This window comes from Vicia villosa, linkage group LG5, assembly GCF_029867415.1.
Source record: "Vicia villosa cultivar HV-30 ecotype Madison, WI linkage group LG5, Vvil1.0, whole genome shotgun sequence".
In the NCBI taxonomy this organism is placed as follows: Eukaryota; Viridiplantae; Streptophyta; class Magnoliopsida; order Fabales; family Fabaceae; genus Vicia; species Vicia villosa.
The window spans coordinates 11,497,922-11,515,173 of NC_081184.1; the positions used below are offsets into that span (position 1 = coordinate 11,497,922).

Genomic DNA, 17,252 nt, shown 5'->3' on the forward strand with positions numbered 1-17,252 from the left:
CTTTGTCGGACCATTCCCTTCCTCTATGTCAAATGAATACATCTTGGTAGCTGTGGATTACGTGTCTAAGTGGGTTGAAGCAATTGCTTCACCCAAAGCGGATGGTAAGACCGTGATCAAATTTTTGAAGAAAAATATATTTTTGCGGTTTGGCACGCCAAGAGTGTTAATTAGTGATGGTGGATCTCATTTCTGTAATGCCCCGCTTGAAAAAGTGTTGGAACAATATGGAGTAAAGCACAAGGTAGCTACTCCATATCATCCACAAACTAATGGGCAAGTTGAGAGGACCAATAGAGAGATTAAGAGAATTCTTGAAAAAACTGTGTCTAGCTCTAGGAAGGATTGGTCGATGAAACTTGATGAAACCTTGTGGGCATATCGGACCACTTTCAAAGCACCGATCAGTCTTACACCATTCCAAATGGTGTATGGTAAAAGTTGTCACCTTCCCGTAGAATTAGAACATAAGGCATATTGGGCTTTGAAACTTTTAAATTTTGACCAAAAGTTGTGTGGGGAGAGAAGAAAAATCGAACTAAATGAGTTGGAAGAGATGAGATTGCATGCCTACAAGTCTAATTCAATTTACAAGAAAAAGACCAAATTCTATCATGATAGTAAGATTAGAATTAAGGACTTTAAGGTAGGGCAATTAGTGTTACTCTTCAATTCCCGGTTAAGACTTTTTCCGGGAAAGTTGAAATCGAAATGGTCCGGACCGTTTTTGGTCAAAGATGTGAGAAGCCAAGGGGCTATTGTGATAGAGGACCAAAAATCAAAGCAAGAATGGGTAGTTAACGGTCAGGGGTTGAAGGTTTATCGAGGAAGCGATTTTAATCGTGAAACTTGTGTTTTATCGTTTGGTGATCCTTGATTGCCTTTGACCGTCGAGCTGACCGACGTTAAACAAAACGCTTATTGGGAGGCACCCCAATTTGTAAATATTCAGCTTGTTTTATGTGTTTTTTACCGTTTATGTTTTTTGCGTTCTGGTCGAGCCAAAATCAGCCTACCGGTAAAGTTACACTTGCTGGTAGAAGAAAAATTTTTCTATGTTCTGTCAGGGGCGCTTAGCGCGCTATAGCCCGCTTAGCGCGCTTTTGAGATTTTTGAACCTTAAGTTCCAGTAGCTTTCGCGCTTAGCGCGCTTCACACCCCGCTTAGCGCGGGTTGGTTTTCAGAAGAAAAAAAAATCGTTTTTGGGCCCTTTTTGTCTTTGACCCGGCCCAGAACGAGAGTGAGGAGGAGAAGTTAGGGTTTTGAAGCATTTTGCCTCATTTCCACCATTTTTCTTCTCTTAAACTTCCTCTTCCTTTTGCTTTTGTTCCTAAGTGTCTCTTTCACCATTTCCTTTGCTACTTCTTCATCATCACCAAGGTAATTTCTCCATTTCCTTTGCTATTTCTTTATGCTTGTTTTATATATTAAGGTTTAAATTTAGATTAGTAATAGAAATTATGTGGTTAGGGTTTGTGTGTTGAAAACTTAGTGGTAGAATCTATTTTCCAGTACCTTGCTGTGTTTAAAATCAATTTTGGGTGCTGGAAATGTTTGGAAACAACCCTGGTTCGCAGGGAATTTTTTCTGCAAATCGCAGAGCCCGCTTAGCGCGGTAGGCACGCTTAGCGTGGTCTGGGAGTTTCAGAAAAATTCCATATTCTGCCTGCTTTTGTTTGATGCAGGGGGAGTGATCCTTTGCTGTGATTCTTACTTTGGCTGTTTATTTTTTTTATTATTGTGTTAACATTGAGGTTTTGTGTTGCCATTTCCTTGATTATTTCAGATGGGACCAAAATTCTTAGGCTCTAAGAAGCGAAAGACCGAAACCGAAGGTGGCAGTTCTTCTCAAGCACCTAGGGCTATTCCGTTTGATCAGAACCGTTTTAAGGGACCTGTCCAAGAGGCAAGATGCAAGAAATTAGAGGCTAGGACATGGTGGCCTGAGCGGATTGTGAGAATTAATCCGGAGGGATCCTATGGGTGGTGTTATCGCACCCTTGAGGAGTATGGTTGGCTTAAACTTTGTGAGCCTGCACCTAAGTTTCACTTGGAAATTGTTAGAGAGTTTTATGCTAATGCTTTGCCAAATGAGGAATTTCCTGTGGAAGGTGTGCCTTATGAGTTCAAAACTTGGGTGCATGGTAAGGAGATTGATTTTTCTCGTCAGGCTATCCGGGAATTTCTTGGAACTCCATTGCCTTTTGAGGATGGTGAGCTTTGTGGTTATCATGTGCAGTTGGCACGTGGTCATTTTGATTTTGAGCAGTTTAGGGAGGTTTTGTGCATGAGTGGCCATACTTATGATCTTAATCCTTCAGGGCAGCCCCTGAAGTTCCCTAGAAAAGTGTTGACTACTAATGCTCAGGTTCTCATGTCGGTGGTCCTTCATAATTTGAGACCTAGGAGTCACACTTCCTCTTTGCCTGCTGAGTCTGTTGCTTTGGTTGCTCGTATGATAGAGCATGAGCAGATTGACATTACTCGCATTATTGCGAATGAGCTGAAGAGGGTTGCTTTGAGTGGAACTCGGCATGGTGATCGTGCTCCCTGCAAGTTGATCTTTCCTGGTTTGATCATGAATCTGTGCAAGAAGGCTAGAGTGCAGATTCCTTCTGAGGGTCTTGTGTCAATTGAAAGTTTTATTGACGATATTTTTATTGAACGTTTCTGTTTAGCCAGGTTGACTGCTGTTTCTGTTGCTGCTGCTCGCCCTGCTCGCCGTCGTAGTAATCCTGATAGAGAGGAGAACTTGGCATTTCATATGGCGCATCAGAGAGCATTCATGTTTTTGCATGATTCTATGTCACAGTTGAGGTTGCAGATGATGGAGCCCAATGTGGCTCATCCGTGGAGTTCTCGCCAAGACTTGGTGGATTATGCTAATTGGCCTGAGGCCAGGCCAGTTCATGAGGAGGAGGAAGCTGGCGAGGATGAGAATGAGAATGTGGAAGAAAATCTCCAGGATGATGATGAGTAGTCTCATGGTTGATGCTTAGTATTACTATTAGTATGTTTAGTGCTAGTTTTATTTTTATTTTGACTTAGCTTTGTTATGTTTTGTTCCATCCTTTTAAAGGATGAGGTATTTTGAATCTTAGGCATTACTATGCCTTTTGGATATTTTGACACCTTTTGGTGTTTGTTTTAAATTATTAAGTTTTTAGTTTAATTGCTTTATATTTCTATATACATATGCAATTGTGTTTTAAATTTGTGTTGTCCTTGTGAAAGTGTTTCCTTGAGGAAGCAAGTTTTTTACAACCAACTGGGGCGGTGATGATATAATGTGAAATTAGTACGTGCAAGGTACATTTTTATCGTTTCTTTAATATACCATGAATTAGATGCTTTTAATTGTACACATTAGATGTCACATTTTCTTTAACAAAAATAGTTCAATAATGAATCATTGTAGTACTAAAATTAGTGTGAGGAGCCTTTCCATTGTATATGTATATTTATATTATTTTGTGGATACCAACAATGTGCGTTTAACTCGTGTTTATTATGTTTAATCTTGCGTTTTTTATTTGATTGTGTAAAGCATGAAAGTGATCAAAGCATTTTGTTTCGCATTACGAGTATAACTTCTCTACCAAATATAACCTACCCGGTGAGTGTGTGAGTATTTGATAACCACTTTGAGCCGTTTTGCCAAGATTCAATCGGTATCATTTCCTTGTTTATATTTGCCGATTTTTGATCTGAATCTTGATGACTTTCTTTTAACCTTGAAGAGTACCATGAAATGTGGTTAGGAGTGATTCCTTTCGCCTTAGAATAGAGAGCATTCGTGATTATGTGGTGGTAATATTCAAGTTGGGGAGAATAAAAAAATTTTGGTTGTATTGGTGTTGAGAAGAAAATAAGTGATTGCTCAAGAGAGAAAAAGAAAAATAAAAAGAAACAGAAAAAGAAAAATAAAAGAGCTTTGTATATAGCTAGTTTCCTTTAAATTAAAAAGGTGAACTCTTGAGCAATAAATTTGTGTGATTGGTTGATAAGGATATGTGGATGTAATTGTATTTGAATGCTCTCTTAGGTATTGACCCTTTCGTTTCAATGACCTTGAGAAATGACACTTCCTTGTTAACCAAGCCAAGCTACAACCCTAAAGTCTTTGTGATTCTTGCTTGTACGCTTTTTATATAAATGTTGTGTAGATGAATGCATAATTAATTCTGGATGATGGCGACATTGTTGTGTGAGTGTTAGGTCCTCAATTTTGTCTCTTACTAGAGAAGTGTGTAGGTTGTGATTCAATCTTGAACTTATTTTGCTTTAGGAACTGTTTACATCAAATGTGTATTTAGTATTAGTATCTCAATCATGGTGTTATTTTAGCAAGGGTAAGATGTTACTTGTGTGCTTATGGAATTTGAACCACCCATTTGTTCTTGTCTTAGCTTGTGATCTCATGGTTGTTTTTGTTGTTGTTTTTGTGTTTGTTTTTGTTTGAGGATAAACAAAGGTTTAAGTTAGGGAGAGTTGTTAGTTACCAAATTGTGTTAATATCTTGGGTAATTTTAGGCAACTTTCAAGTCTTTTTGTGATTAATCGTAGTATTTTATTATCATTTTATATATTTATAATCTTATATTTATATTATTGTCAAATAGTGCTTATCTTTGCAATTTGTGTAGGATTTTATAGTTTTTTTTGCTAGATAAATGGAAGCTTGGACCATGGAAAATGAATGGAAGATACTCCAAGGCCAAAAGCCAAGGATTGCTGGAAAAAGGTACCGCGCTAAGCACGGTATAGGCGCGCTAAGCGCGGTTTTGAGGAAATTAGAGAAGTTCTGGCAGAAACTTCCGCGCTAAGCCCGGTCTGGAGCCCGCTTAGCGCGGTTGGGCGGTTTAACTATTTTTTTAGTAGCGCGCTTAGCCGGCTGCACCGCGCTAAGCGCGGTCTGCGTAACTCAGTTTTGTTGTTTAAGGGCCAGAAGTGTTAATTGGGAAAAATAACATAATCCTAAGACCTAAAAGAGCATATTTTGCTGTAGCAAGTGAAGAATTGGAGATTCGAAGCTTTGATCGTCGATTAATTGCCGTAGATGCTTGTTGATCTTCATCCTTTCCTTCTTGAGCAAGCTACCATTTTCATGGATAGCCAAATCTCTTTTGTATCAAGATAAGATGTAATCTTCCTAGCCTTTTTTATGTTGTTCTTGTGAATATACTATGTATGAACAAGTGATGATCAATATAGATGGTTTAGTTTGTTTATTAAAGCTTTTCTTTGGTATAAGTGTTTGAGACATCAATGTTTGTATCTAGACCTAACTTTATCATCTATCAAACTATAAATTGCAGACATGGATTTAGCGTTTGATGTTTACTTAGTATCGGTTTTAAAAAACGTTATTTGTATTGTTTAAACGGTGGAGAAATCGTCGGTTAAACAATACGGTAAATCTAACTATATCGTTGCGGACACGGATGATATAGGCGTCGATACGTAATTATATTGATCGTTACCAAGTTCATATACGTATATTTATAAGGAGACATACAAATTTAGGTCGATGAAATCGAATCTTGATACATTTTCTTTAACTTAGAACTTTCATTAATTTACTCTTTGCTACTAAAGTGATTGAATGATCTTTTGCAAACCCAAAACTAAAGTAACATTAACTCAAGACAAAATAGGCTATAGAACGGCGGTGATATCGCAATACTCCCTGTGGATACGATATAAACGAAAAGTACACCACAATACTCTTTCAACAGGTTTATAAAACATTATTTGTATTGTTTAAACGGTGGAGAAATCGGCGGTTAAACAATACGGTAAATCTAACTATATCGTTGCGGACACGGATGATATAGGCGTCGATACGTAATTATATTGATCGTTAAGAAGTTCATATATATTTATATATATATATATATATATATATATATATATATATATATATATATATATATATATATTTATAGGTTGACATACGAAGTTAGGTCGATGAAATCGAATCTTGATACATTTTCTTTAACTTAGAACTTTCATTAATTTACTCTTTGCTACTAAAGTATTGAATGATCTTTTGCAAACTCAAAACCAAAGTAACCTTAACTCAAGACAAAATAAGCTATAGAACGGAGGTGATATCGCAATAATCCCTGTGGATACGATATAAACGAAAAGTACTCCAGTATACTCTTCCAACAAGCATCTAATGGTCGGGCATGAGTCAATTGTTCTCTTTGATTTAGACCGTGGAAGGGAGTACAACTGTGTGTTGCACCTCTCAAAACGGGAAAATTGCACAGAGCGGCATAGACCCAAGGAATGGTACACTTTCGTAAGGAACCAGAAGATTAAAAAAGGCGAAAAAATTGGATTCAGTTTGAGAATTACTTCTGCAGATAGATTATTGGTTACGATGAAACGTAAAAAGCCGTCAAAGTGAACGTGTTTATGTAGGCTGTGTTGGCATTATGGCGACGTCTAAAATGGTGTATATTATTAGGAAGGTATATGTTGTATTAGCATTTTGATAATCATTTTGATAAGCACTTAGTTGAATGGGTCCGTGTTCCATAGTGAAATGTACATTTTGAACAATGTTTGAATGTTTTGACATGTAACTCTCAAATATATATTATATGATGTTGCTACATAATATTGTATTAAGTTGTTATATTTTATTATGTTTTTATATTATATATGAAGTTGTTATATTCTATTTATTTATTGTTCAATAAACAATACTGGCAGTGACCCATAAAAGGCGGGTCCTTGTAATAATACAATAGTAGGCAACATAAAAGTTAAATGCTCTAGATAAGTGAATGCACTGTTCCCACGTGGTTGTAACCAGAATCAAAGTTTGGTGAAGAACACATACTGTACACATGTGAGGAATATATTCCTTTGGATACATAAGGACAAAATATGCTTGCAAGGAATTGTGCTTTATTTGTGGTAAAACGTGAAAGCAGCATGTGAGTTTTGTATGTCCTCGAGCAATAAATAGAAGGCCACACACTATGTAATATTGAAATTTCATTACTGATAAGGTTAAATTGCATCACTTCTCCATCTACAAATTTATAAACCCATGTCGTTTAGAGTCCTTTCAAAATGGAGTTTTGTGGCATTCTCAAACACTCTGAAATGATAGATTATCCTCACAGGTTCAGTTTCTGCTTTTGGTTAAATTCATGGTGTTTAGAGATTGTTAAAAAAATATTTTTGGTAGTCTATTCTCTTGCAACTTCCAAAGGTATGTTGCCTTTTGATGTAAAAGTTCAAATAAAAAGAGAGGGTAATTTGAAAATTTGAGATTTCCCGCAAACAAAAGGTGACATATTTGAACTTTTCCATGCTTTTGAAAATTAATATTATTATATTACTAAGCTGCATGTAAGATTGTTACCAAGAATTTCGACTTCTCTATTTTTAGAAAGTATGAGAAGAGACGAAAGGACAACCTGGTCGAAGAAGGTTCGACGCAGAATTTAATAGAGCTCCGTTGAAGCAAGTCATAACGCATTAACTTTTAGAAGATGCTCTAATCAAAGTAAATCAAGGCAGCAGACAAAGGTCGAAGGAAGAACAAGAAGGAAAGACATATGTTGAAGCCATGGGAAACGGGGTAACATCAAGAAATCTAGGGACATTTCAACAAAAAGAAGCAAATCAAGGCAGGAGACAGAGGTCGAAGGAAGAACAAGACCTAGCTGCAGTGGAAAAAAGGAATGCAAGATTAGTAATATCGGTCAGTATAGAAGAAATGGAGTGGGCCAAGAGAGGATTCATTGGTTTAGTGAGAAATATAGAAGAAGTGCAAAGGATACAATAAAGATTAGAGGAGGAAGGGATTTATTCAGTTAGAGCCATTCCTATGGGCGGCGAAAGAATTTTTCTAAAACTTGATGAAAATGAAGATTTTAGAAGATTAGTGAAGGAGTCAGAACAAGTATTTCATCATTGGTTTAACTCATAGAATGGGAGCCAAGGGGCACTAGAGGGAAACAATATGTGTGGGTTAGAGTATTAGGGATTCCAGTTCATGCTTGGAGAAGGAAGGTTTTTTCCTTACTGACAATTTCGCTGGGATCTCTAATCAAAGTAAACAAGGCAACTGAGAACATGGATAGATTGGATATGGCTCGATTATTGATTAGTACAACCAAGGTCGACTTCATTAACAAGGTCGTGAAAATTGACATCAACAACCAAAGTTACAATATTAGAATCACCGAGGAATGTTTTATTCACAATATCTGCACTTTATTATTATCTCAACGGAATGTTTATTATTACGAACATTAGTTACAACATATTAAACACAAACAATACATTAAATGTCATAAAGACTAAAACAAGAACACAAACACTAGATAAACCAACAACACGTACGCCACATAAACATAAAAACCACAACGCAACAACATAGCTAAGAAATTACAACCATCAAAACAATTTCATTAAATTCGTGCATCATCAAGATTACGTCTTTGTCTGTTTTGAGTTCCTCCAACCAACAAGGAGGTTTTCCAATAGCAAGTGAAGTAGTTGTTCTTCTTCTCCGGATCCTTCTAATTTGTTCACCATCTTCGATGTCTCCGTCTAACCATTGCATCAATTCTCTCTTCAGAAGCTCCATGGAATAAATGTGCCAAAATTTCATTTTCATCAGAGGTTTGGTGGCCGAGAAAATAACGTAACCATCTCTCGTGAAAATTATGGGAGATGTCATGACGCAAAATAAGAAGAGAATGAGAGGATAATGTGAGAAAGTGTGAACAATGTTGGAGAAATAGGTGTTTTATTTATAGAAAACACGGATGCATGTAAAAGTCAAATCAATTGGCGTCTCTTCCCAAAATTATAAAGGAGGCGCCATCTCACATGGCTAAGTCAAAAACATATGCACTGAGAAGCTATCTCATTTGGCGCCTCCCTTAAAAATTTAAGTGGTGTCACTATCTCATTTGGCACCTCCATATTAATCTTTTCTGAAATATGGTTATTTGCATGATTTTCTCTAAAACGTGGTTATTTGTATTTTTTTTAATATTTGATTATTCAAAAAATTTCATCTATTTATTTATTTTCTTTTTTTCTCTTTTCTTTCTGGGTCAAATCTAACCCTCTATTTTACATATTTTTCTTTTTATAATATTGTATTTTTATAATTTAAAAAATGAATTGTATCTATATAATAGAGTTGTTGGGACAGTTTATATAGTATCCGCATTAAAAAAAAAGGTATTATTGAAAAATAATAAATTTCTTTTTAAAATAAAATAAATAAATAAATAAGTTTATAGTTTGTCTAATATTAAAAATAATTAAGTGTTAATTATCTAGTTAAAGTTGTTTCAATTGTGATCATGTGCAATTTCTGTTTTCTGTTAGTGTGCGTGTTCTAGAAATATTGTAGTTATTCCAGTAATCATTTGATACAACATGCATGATACATCATATTTACCAAAAATAGAAAAAAAAATACTAACCAACACTAATAGAACATCTAGAAACTACTCATCAAGAACAATATTACAATTCTATCTCTTACATATAATCATGCATTATAAAAGACAAACTTATAATTGGAATTAGAATAGCAAATTAAGAAGAATTTGTGTTATTTCTACCAAGTTAAGGAGAAAAAAATATTGAATTAAATTACAGTCTGCAACTGCAATTTTACATCAACAAGATATATCAAATAGCGCCGGCCACACAATGCCGGATACATTGTCAAATGATGTTGTTAGATGTGATTCAAAGGAAAAGGAAGATAAAAATATGAGATCTAAAGTCATAAGATGTTTGATCAAGAATGGATGGACGTTTGTAGGGTGTTGTAAGAGAGGATGGTACAAAATCAGAGTGCATGTTCCACTTTAGCTAAAATTAGCTATAGAAGATTTCTGGATTTTGATCAACTTATGTATATATTATGTATATTCTTGTATATCCAAAATAATCAAAGTTATGCTATCAATTTTTTGGGTGTTAAATTTTTGTTTAGATAAAGTTTGGGGTGAGATATTACATGTTTGAATTTGGCATAAAACATGACTTTTGCATATTTGATCATGTGTTCCAATGCTTCAAATTAATTCAATATTTAATACTATTTCTTAATTATTTTTTTTGGCTTTCGCACCGGTATCCGACCTACATAGTAGATCGACTAATCCACTCGGTATTCTCCGAATATCGTCATTTGCAGAGACTCGTTTGCTACTCGAGTACAAGCACTTGGTTGTAAATTTAAAATATTTGTATATGTAATATTGATAACTCTTCATCATATCTAGCTTTTAATGTTTTTTGATTTTTTATTTAATTTAGTTATTCTATGGTTTTGGATAATTTTAGTATTTTTTTTCTTGTAATGGTGTACCCTTTCCTATTTAAGCTATTCCGGTCAACATTTGACACAGCATGCATGCCATATGAACATATCCTATACTTGTTATTTCCAGAAATAGTCTAACAAACAGATCATCAAGAAGAATATGACAATTCAATTTCTTAAAATGGATATAATCATGCATTATAAAAGACAAACTTATAATTGAAGGTAGAGCAGAGAAATTAAATTAGGAAGACACAATATTAAATCAAAATATAGTCTGCAACCCTAATCGCGTCGTCAAGTTTTTTGAAACTATGTAGTACTGCGTCACAATTATAATTGCAGTGACATCTCCAACATTTGTCTGTAATTAATTTTTGTAATATCAAATTTGTTGCGTAAGAAAATCATCGGTGTTGTAACCTCTCGATGTCGGATGATATCCATAGATGTGATTCAAAGAGAAGAGTTTATAAGCAAAAGAGAAGGTTTCAGTGCACAAGATTTTTAAACATTATTGGATGGATGTTGGTAGGGTGCTGTAAGAAAGTGTGGTACAAGATTCGAATGCACCTTCACATTTAGCTAAATTAGCTATAGAAAATCAGATTCAGAAGATTTCTGGAATCTAAATTTTTTTTTTCTTAATGTATTTTAATTTTATATGCATATCTTTATGATTGAAAAATCATCAAAGTTATGGTATCAAATTTTTTGAGTGGTGTGTTAAAGTTTTGGTTGATCTATTGCATGTTTGAATTTGGCACAAAACATGGCTTTTTCATATTTGAAGAATGGCCTGTTTTCATCATGTGCTCCAATGTTTCAAATTAATTAATTAAAACAATAGCTTAATTGATCTTGTTTTGAAATATTTACTGTTATTACGATAGACAACTATTTTTTTATGATGTCAAGTATTCAATGATAGCTATTGACAACACAAAATATGTGCCAAGAATAGAAAAATAAAGGCTTAATTACTCTTTTAGTCCCGTAACTTAATTTATTGTTTCAGTTAAGTCCCACAAATTTAAAACGTTTCATTAGCCTCCTTCAAACAGTCTCCGTTAGTCAGTTAAATCCATTCTGTGAACAAACGTTAAAAACAGATTATGTGGCATTTAGTAATATGATGTGTCAATTATGCATATACTGATGTGTCACAAATAGTAACCTCATTTCCTCAAGCTTTTCGTTTCAAGAACTTCATTTTCTCATTCTCCTCATTTCCATAGTTTGTCTCAGAAACCCTAGCAGATGCAAAGAAACCCTCAGGCTGAAGACGAAGTTTGTTTCCAGTTACTCATTTGCAGGCTAAGGTACGTGGATATCCCTCTTCATTTTGTTTTCATCCTTGTCGTTATTAGCTTGTTGTCTTCTCCGTAGTCTCACGTATTCCTTATTCGTTGTGATTAGGTCATGAGTGATCGGTTTGAGTGTGTCGTACATCATGGGGGTGTGTTTACTGAGTTCAATAGGTTAGGTTATGATGGGTTAGAGGAGATTTGGGGGGTTGACCCGGATTATTGGAGTTATTTCGAGGTTATGGATAGTTTAAAAGAACTAGGGTACCCAAAAGTAGATAGTTTGTGGTATTACGATGCAATGGATGACAATGAGTTAGTGATGTTGAATGACGACACAGGAACAACTAGAATGAAAGTTATTGCATTGATTAATGGGAATGTGCATCTATATGTCATGCATCCGGTTGAAGCAGAAGCTGAAGTAATTAATGAGGATGTGGATGAATTGAATAATGCTGCTATAGTAGGAACTTTTGATGAGTTAGGGACCATTGAAGACTTGAATAACCTAGGTGACAATGTTGATGAAGGAGGGCCCACTGGTGTAGAAGAATCAGCCAACCAAGAAGATCCTTTTGGGGAATTTAATAAGGATGGGACCACTGGGAACTCAAATGAGAATGTTAACTTTGAGGGGGACATTGTGTCTGTTGATGCTATAGTGGATATCACTTTAGATGGGACCACTGAGGCTGTTGAATTTGACCAAATAGCTGAGGGACTAGTTGGTAACCACAATGATACAGAAGGACTAAATAGTAACAAGGAATCTGAGGAGAAGGGCAAAGGTGCCAAGAAACCCAAAGTTGGAAGACCAAGAAAACAAAAGGTGGTGGAAGAGGAAGTTGAAGGTAATGGTTTATTTGATGATGATTGTGAAGCTGAGGTTAATAAACAGAACTTTAGAGGTTTGAGTGATTCTGAGGAGTATGATACTGATGAGTTACCACTTGACTATGATAGTGAAGATGATGAGGTTATAAGAGATGATTTTCCAACTTTCAAACTTCCCAAAAAAATGGATGATTACAAATGGGAATTAGGGACTTATTTTGCTTCTAGTGAAGACTTTAAAGAAGGAATTAGAACTTATGCCATACACTCAGGTAGAAATCTCCAATTTAAGAAAAATGATAGCAAGAGAATGAGAGTCATATGTAAGCAAGGATGTCCATGGGAGTCATATTGTGCAAGATTAGCAGACAAAAAGACATGGCAGCTGAGAAAGATTGTTGACAATCACACATGTAGCAGAGACTATAAGGTTAGGTTTTTGAATTCCAAATGGTTGGGCAAAAAAATTACCAGTACTGTGAGAGAGAATCCTGACTTGAAGCTGAGGGATATCATGGAGAAAACAAAACAAAAGTGGAATATAGGGATCAATAAGACACTTGCATACAGAGCTAAGTCAATTGCAGTTGACATTGTAGATGGTTCTTTTAGGGATCAATATACAAGAATCCATGATTATGGACATGAGCTTTTAAGGTCCAACCCTGGTTCAACTGTGGTTATTAGTAGTCAACCTTGCCAACCAAGTCAAGGTGGAGAGGACAACACTGAGAATATTGATAGGCCTTTGAATCCACACTTCCAAAGGATGTATATCTGCTTCAAAGCTTGCAAGGACAGTTTCTTCAAGTGTAGACCTATTATAGGTTTGGATGGATGTTTTTTGAAAGGCTACTATGGGGGACAAATCCTTGCAGCAATTGGGAGGGATCCTAATGATCAAATGCTGCCCATAGCATATGCTGTAGTTGAGGGAGAAACCAAAGAATCTTGGAGCTGGTTTTTGGAATTATTAACAACTGATTTCGGAGGTGTCAGAATATGCAAGACATACACATTTATAAGTGATCAACAGAAGGTTAGTACTAATACTTTTATTCTCTTATTTAGTTTGTTACATGCTCTAACCTATATGAGTTTGATACAGGGTTTGTTACCTGCACTTGAAGAGTTGCTACCAGGAGTTGATCAAAGGTTTTGTGTTAGGTAAACATATTCCTTGTTTTGTAAACACTAATTCCTTGTTCTGTAAACAGTAATTCTGGCTGTCATCATATTCAGGTAGTTAATAAACATATTCCCTGTTCTGTAAACACTAATTCTGGCTAGGTACTTATTCTGATTGTGTTAGGTAAACATAAGGTAGTTATTCTGATTCTGGCTAGGTAAACATTTAGGTAGTTATTCTGATTCTGTTAGGTAAACATTTAGGTAGTTATTCTGATTGTGTAGTTATTCTGGCTAGGTAGTTATTCTGGCTAGGTAGTTGTTCCATAAGGTAGTTGTTCTATAAACATATTTGTTCCATAAGGTAGATGTTCTATAAACATATTGTGTTAGGTAAACATTGTGTTAGGTAGTTATTCTGATTGTGTAGTTATTCTGATTGTGTAGTTATTCTGTTTGTGTACAAATATATTTGGTTGAGTAGGCACTTATATAGCAATTTCAAGAAGAAGTTTCCTGGTGTCAAATTAAAGGAGTTGATGTGGAAGGCTGCCTATGCAAGTCATCCAAATGCTTGGGAGAAAATTATGAGACAGATTAAAGATGAGAATCCAGATGCCTTTAATCACATTTGGAAGATCCCACCTAGGTTTTGGAGTAAATCAATGTTTAAGAGTGGTCCAAAATGTGACACTTTGGTGAATAATATGTCTGAAGCATTTAACTCTGTCTTTGTAACTGCAAGAGCCAAGCCCATTGTGACTATGCTTGAAGAGATTAGGGTGTATCTGATGATGAGATGGGAGTCTAACAGGAAAAGGATTGCAAAATATAATGATACTATTCTGCCCAATATCAGAAAGCAGTTGGCAAAACAATCTCAGCTGACTAACTATTGGATGGTTAGGTAATTTTCTTTCTTAACTCTGACCTGATACATGAAGTAGATTAATTGTGACCTGATGCATGAAGTAACTCTTATGTATTATATTCCTTTATTTGTAACAGGCGTGCAGGTGAGGTAGAATATGAGGTTAGGCACATAACAATCATAGAAGAAAAGTATTCTGTGAATCTGTCAAAGCATGAATGTTCATGTAGAATATGGATGCTGACTGGGCTACCATGCTGTCATGCATATGCATGTTTGAAGGATCAACGATTAGAAGTAGATGATTTTGTTCCTGATTATTACAAAAAGGAGTGCTATGAAGCATGCTATACTCCTGTGATATATCCGGCCAATGGAGCTACTCTTTGGACCAAGACAGATGCTGTTGACCTACAACCACCTCCTATAAAAAGACAACCTGGTATACCCAAAAAGAAAAGGAACAAAGAGGCTGGGGAACAAGTAAGAAGTGCAACACAGCTTAAAAGGGCAAAGTTTGGCATCAAGTGTAGTAGGTGCAATAAGGATGGCCACAACAAGGCCACTTGCAAGTTGCCACCAACTGTGACTACTACTCCATCAAGCCAACAAACTGAGACAACTACTCCACCAAGCCAACCAGCTGCAACCACTGCTCCATCAAGCCAACCAGCTGCTACCACTGCTACACCAACTACAAATGTTTCTTCTGCTACACCAACAACAAGTTCATCTCAACAACCACCCAAAAAGAAAAAGAGACTTCAAAAGGGTCCCAAAAAGCAAGTTGCAAGTCAGCCCTAAGTTATAACTGTCACTTTTATGCTGTGAATTAATTCTACTTTTGTGTACTTTGAATTAACTGTCTTTGTAAGTGTTGTGTTGACATTGGCTTATAATGCCACCTTTTGTGTACTATTGTTATGGCTTATAAATGCCACATTTTGTGTACAATGACTATGGCTTATAAATGCCACCTTTTGTGTACAATGACTATGGCTTATAAATGCCACCTTCAATGTAACTTACTTTTGCATAATTCTGTTGAAAATTGATACCAATTATGCAATTGATCTTGCTTCCTACAAATTTATCAAAACTGCACCTAACTTGCTAACATTTTACACAATCTTCACATATATATGTTGGTATTTTAATTGTATGAAATCTATATATAGTGCTATATCCAGTATTCTCTATTTATAGATGTCATAACATCTAAAGCTGATACATCTTATAACACATAAAATTGATACCAAAACAAAACAATTCAGAGCAATATTTCTCATAAAACATAAAGCTGAAACTGATACATTGGGTCTGTTGTAAACTGATACCAAACCAACTCATTCCAATTTTTCTCATAACACCAAAACATTACACAATAAGCTCATACAGTTAACCAATCTAAAAGAAAACCTAACCCCAACACAACAATACACATTAAGCTCGTACAGTTAACCAATCTAAAAGAAAACCTAGCCCCAACACAACAATACACATTAAGCTCGTACAGTTAACCAATCTAAAAGAAAATTGTTACAAAGATAACATTACACATTAAGCTAATTATTCCAAGAATTATAGTCACTTTCAACCATCCCCTAGTGTTGTTGATCTCTTTCTTCAATTTCAGAATTTTCTTCTTTTGCCTCTGGATCTTCAAATCCCTTTCATCAATAATGTCGTCCTCGAACCATTTGAAGAAATTGCAGCCCTTATTAACATGGTTTCGGAAATTTCGGCACCCCCAAAACTTTTTCCCAAAATTCACACTGTTCATGTCGCCCACAGTACGCAGCACACATTCATCTTGGCAAAAACATTCCTTCCTCTTGTTTCTGCGAATGACGGACGTTGTATTAGAATCACAGCTTGACATTAGAAACAAGTATGAAACAAGTATTAAACAAGAAGAAGTTGAAAGAAGAAGATGAATACAGAAAGGAGAAGAAGAAATCGCTCTAAGAAGAACAACATATATTTGATACCCTAGAAATAATAAAGATACATCGTGTGCTGACTCATGGCAACAGGTGCCATGCCACGATGGCAATAACAGACGGCGTAACCTTGGACTCACAGAATGGGATCCAATTTGTTAACGGAGCAATAACTAAGGGACTTTAATGTTACTTTTTTTAATTGTGGGACTGTTTCGTAACTCAAAATTATATTATGGGACTGGGGGACTAATTATGCCAAAAATAAATGTAGACAAAATAACTTATCACCATCATTTACAATTTTGTACAACAATAGCTTGCACACCTCCTAGTTGAAAGATTTCTACAAGTGGAAGGGAATCAACAAATTGATCTATGACGGTTCTCTATGACGGAATCAACAATAACCATACCTCAGAGGGTTCTCTATGACATTGTCTTGAAACACTGGAGAATCTCGAGGTCATAAGAACGTTGCTATTTCCATGCTCACCAATCCCCCTTCATGGTTCCAGAAGAGGAGGTGACAATCATACGCTCATTGAGGATCGTCGTCATCGGTCGTATTTATCACATCATTCTCAAGGAAGAAATGAGCAGGGAATCGAAGCTTAGGCACCCTCTAATTGCCGAAAGAACTCGTTCTCTATGAACATCCTTAAAATTATAATTCCTAAATTTCTTGAAAATTCACCAATGACCAGATATCCATATGAACATATTGAACATTTAGACACTATGTTTAACTATCACCACGCGCGTAAAGTGCAAATTGTTTATCGCGACCCTCAATGGAGCGGTCATGTGTGTAACATCTCAGTTTTTATTAAATTATT

At 35.6% G+C, this 17,252-nt stretch overlaps 1 protein-coding gene across 1 annotated transcript in view; it reads left to right on the plus strand.

The window, feature by feature from the left end:
• LOC131604200 (uncharacterized) overlaps positions 1-15,274 on the plus strand; it is a gene marked incomplete at its 5' end in the record, with an annotated part of 126,122 nt that extends 110,848 nt beyond the window's left edge. Inside the window, 7 exons of the mRNA XM_058876660.1 lie at positions 1,787-1,954; positions 2,045-2,453; positions 2,679-2,755; positions 11,747-13,510; positions 13,580-13,638; positions 14,084-14,506; positions 14,608-15,274. Coding sequence (XP_058732643.1) covers positions 1,787-1,954; positions 2,045-2,453; positions 2,679-2,755; positions 11,747-13,510; positions 13,580-13,638; positions 14,084-14,506; positions 14,608-15,274 — 3,567 coding nt within the window. The remainder of the gene's footprint in view (positions 1-1,786; positions 1,955-2,044; positions 2,454-2,678; positions 2,756-11,746; positions 13,511-13,579; positions 13,639-14,083; positions 14,507-14,607) is intronic.
• Between the last annotated feature and the right edge of the window lie 1,978 nt (positions 15,275-17,252).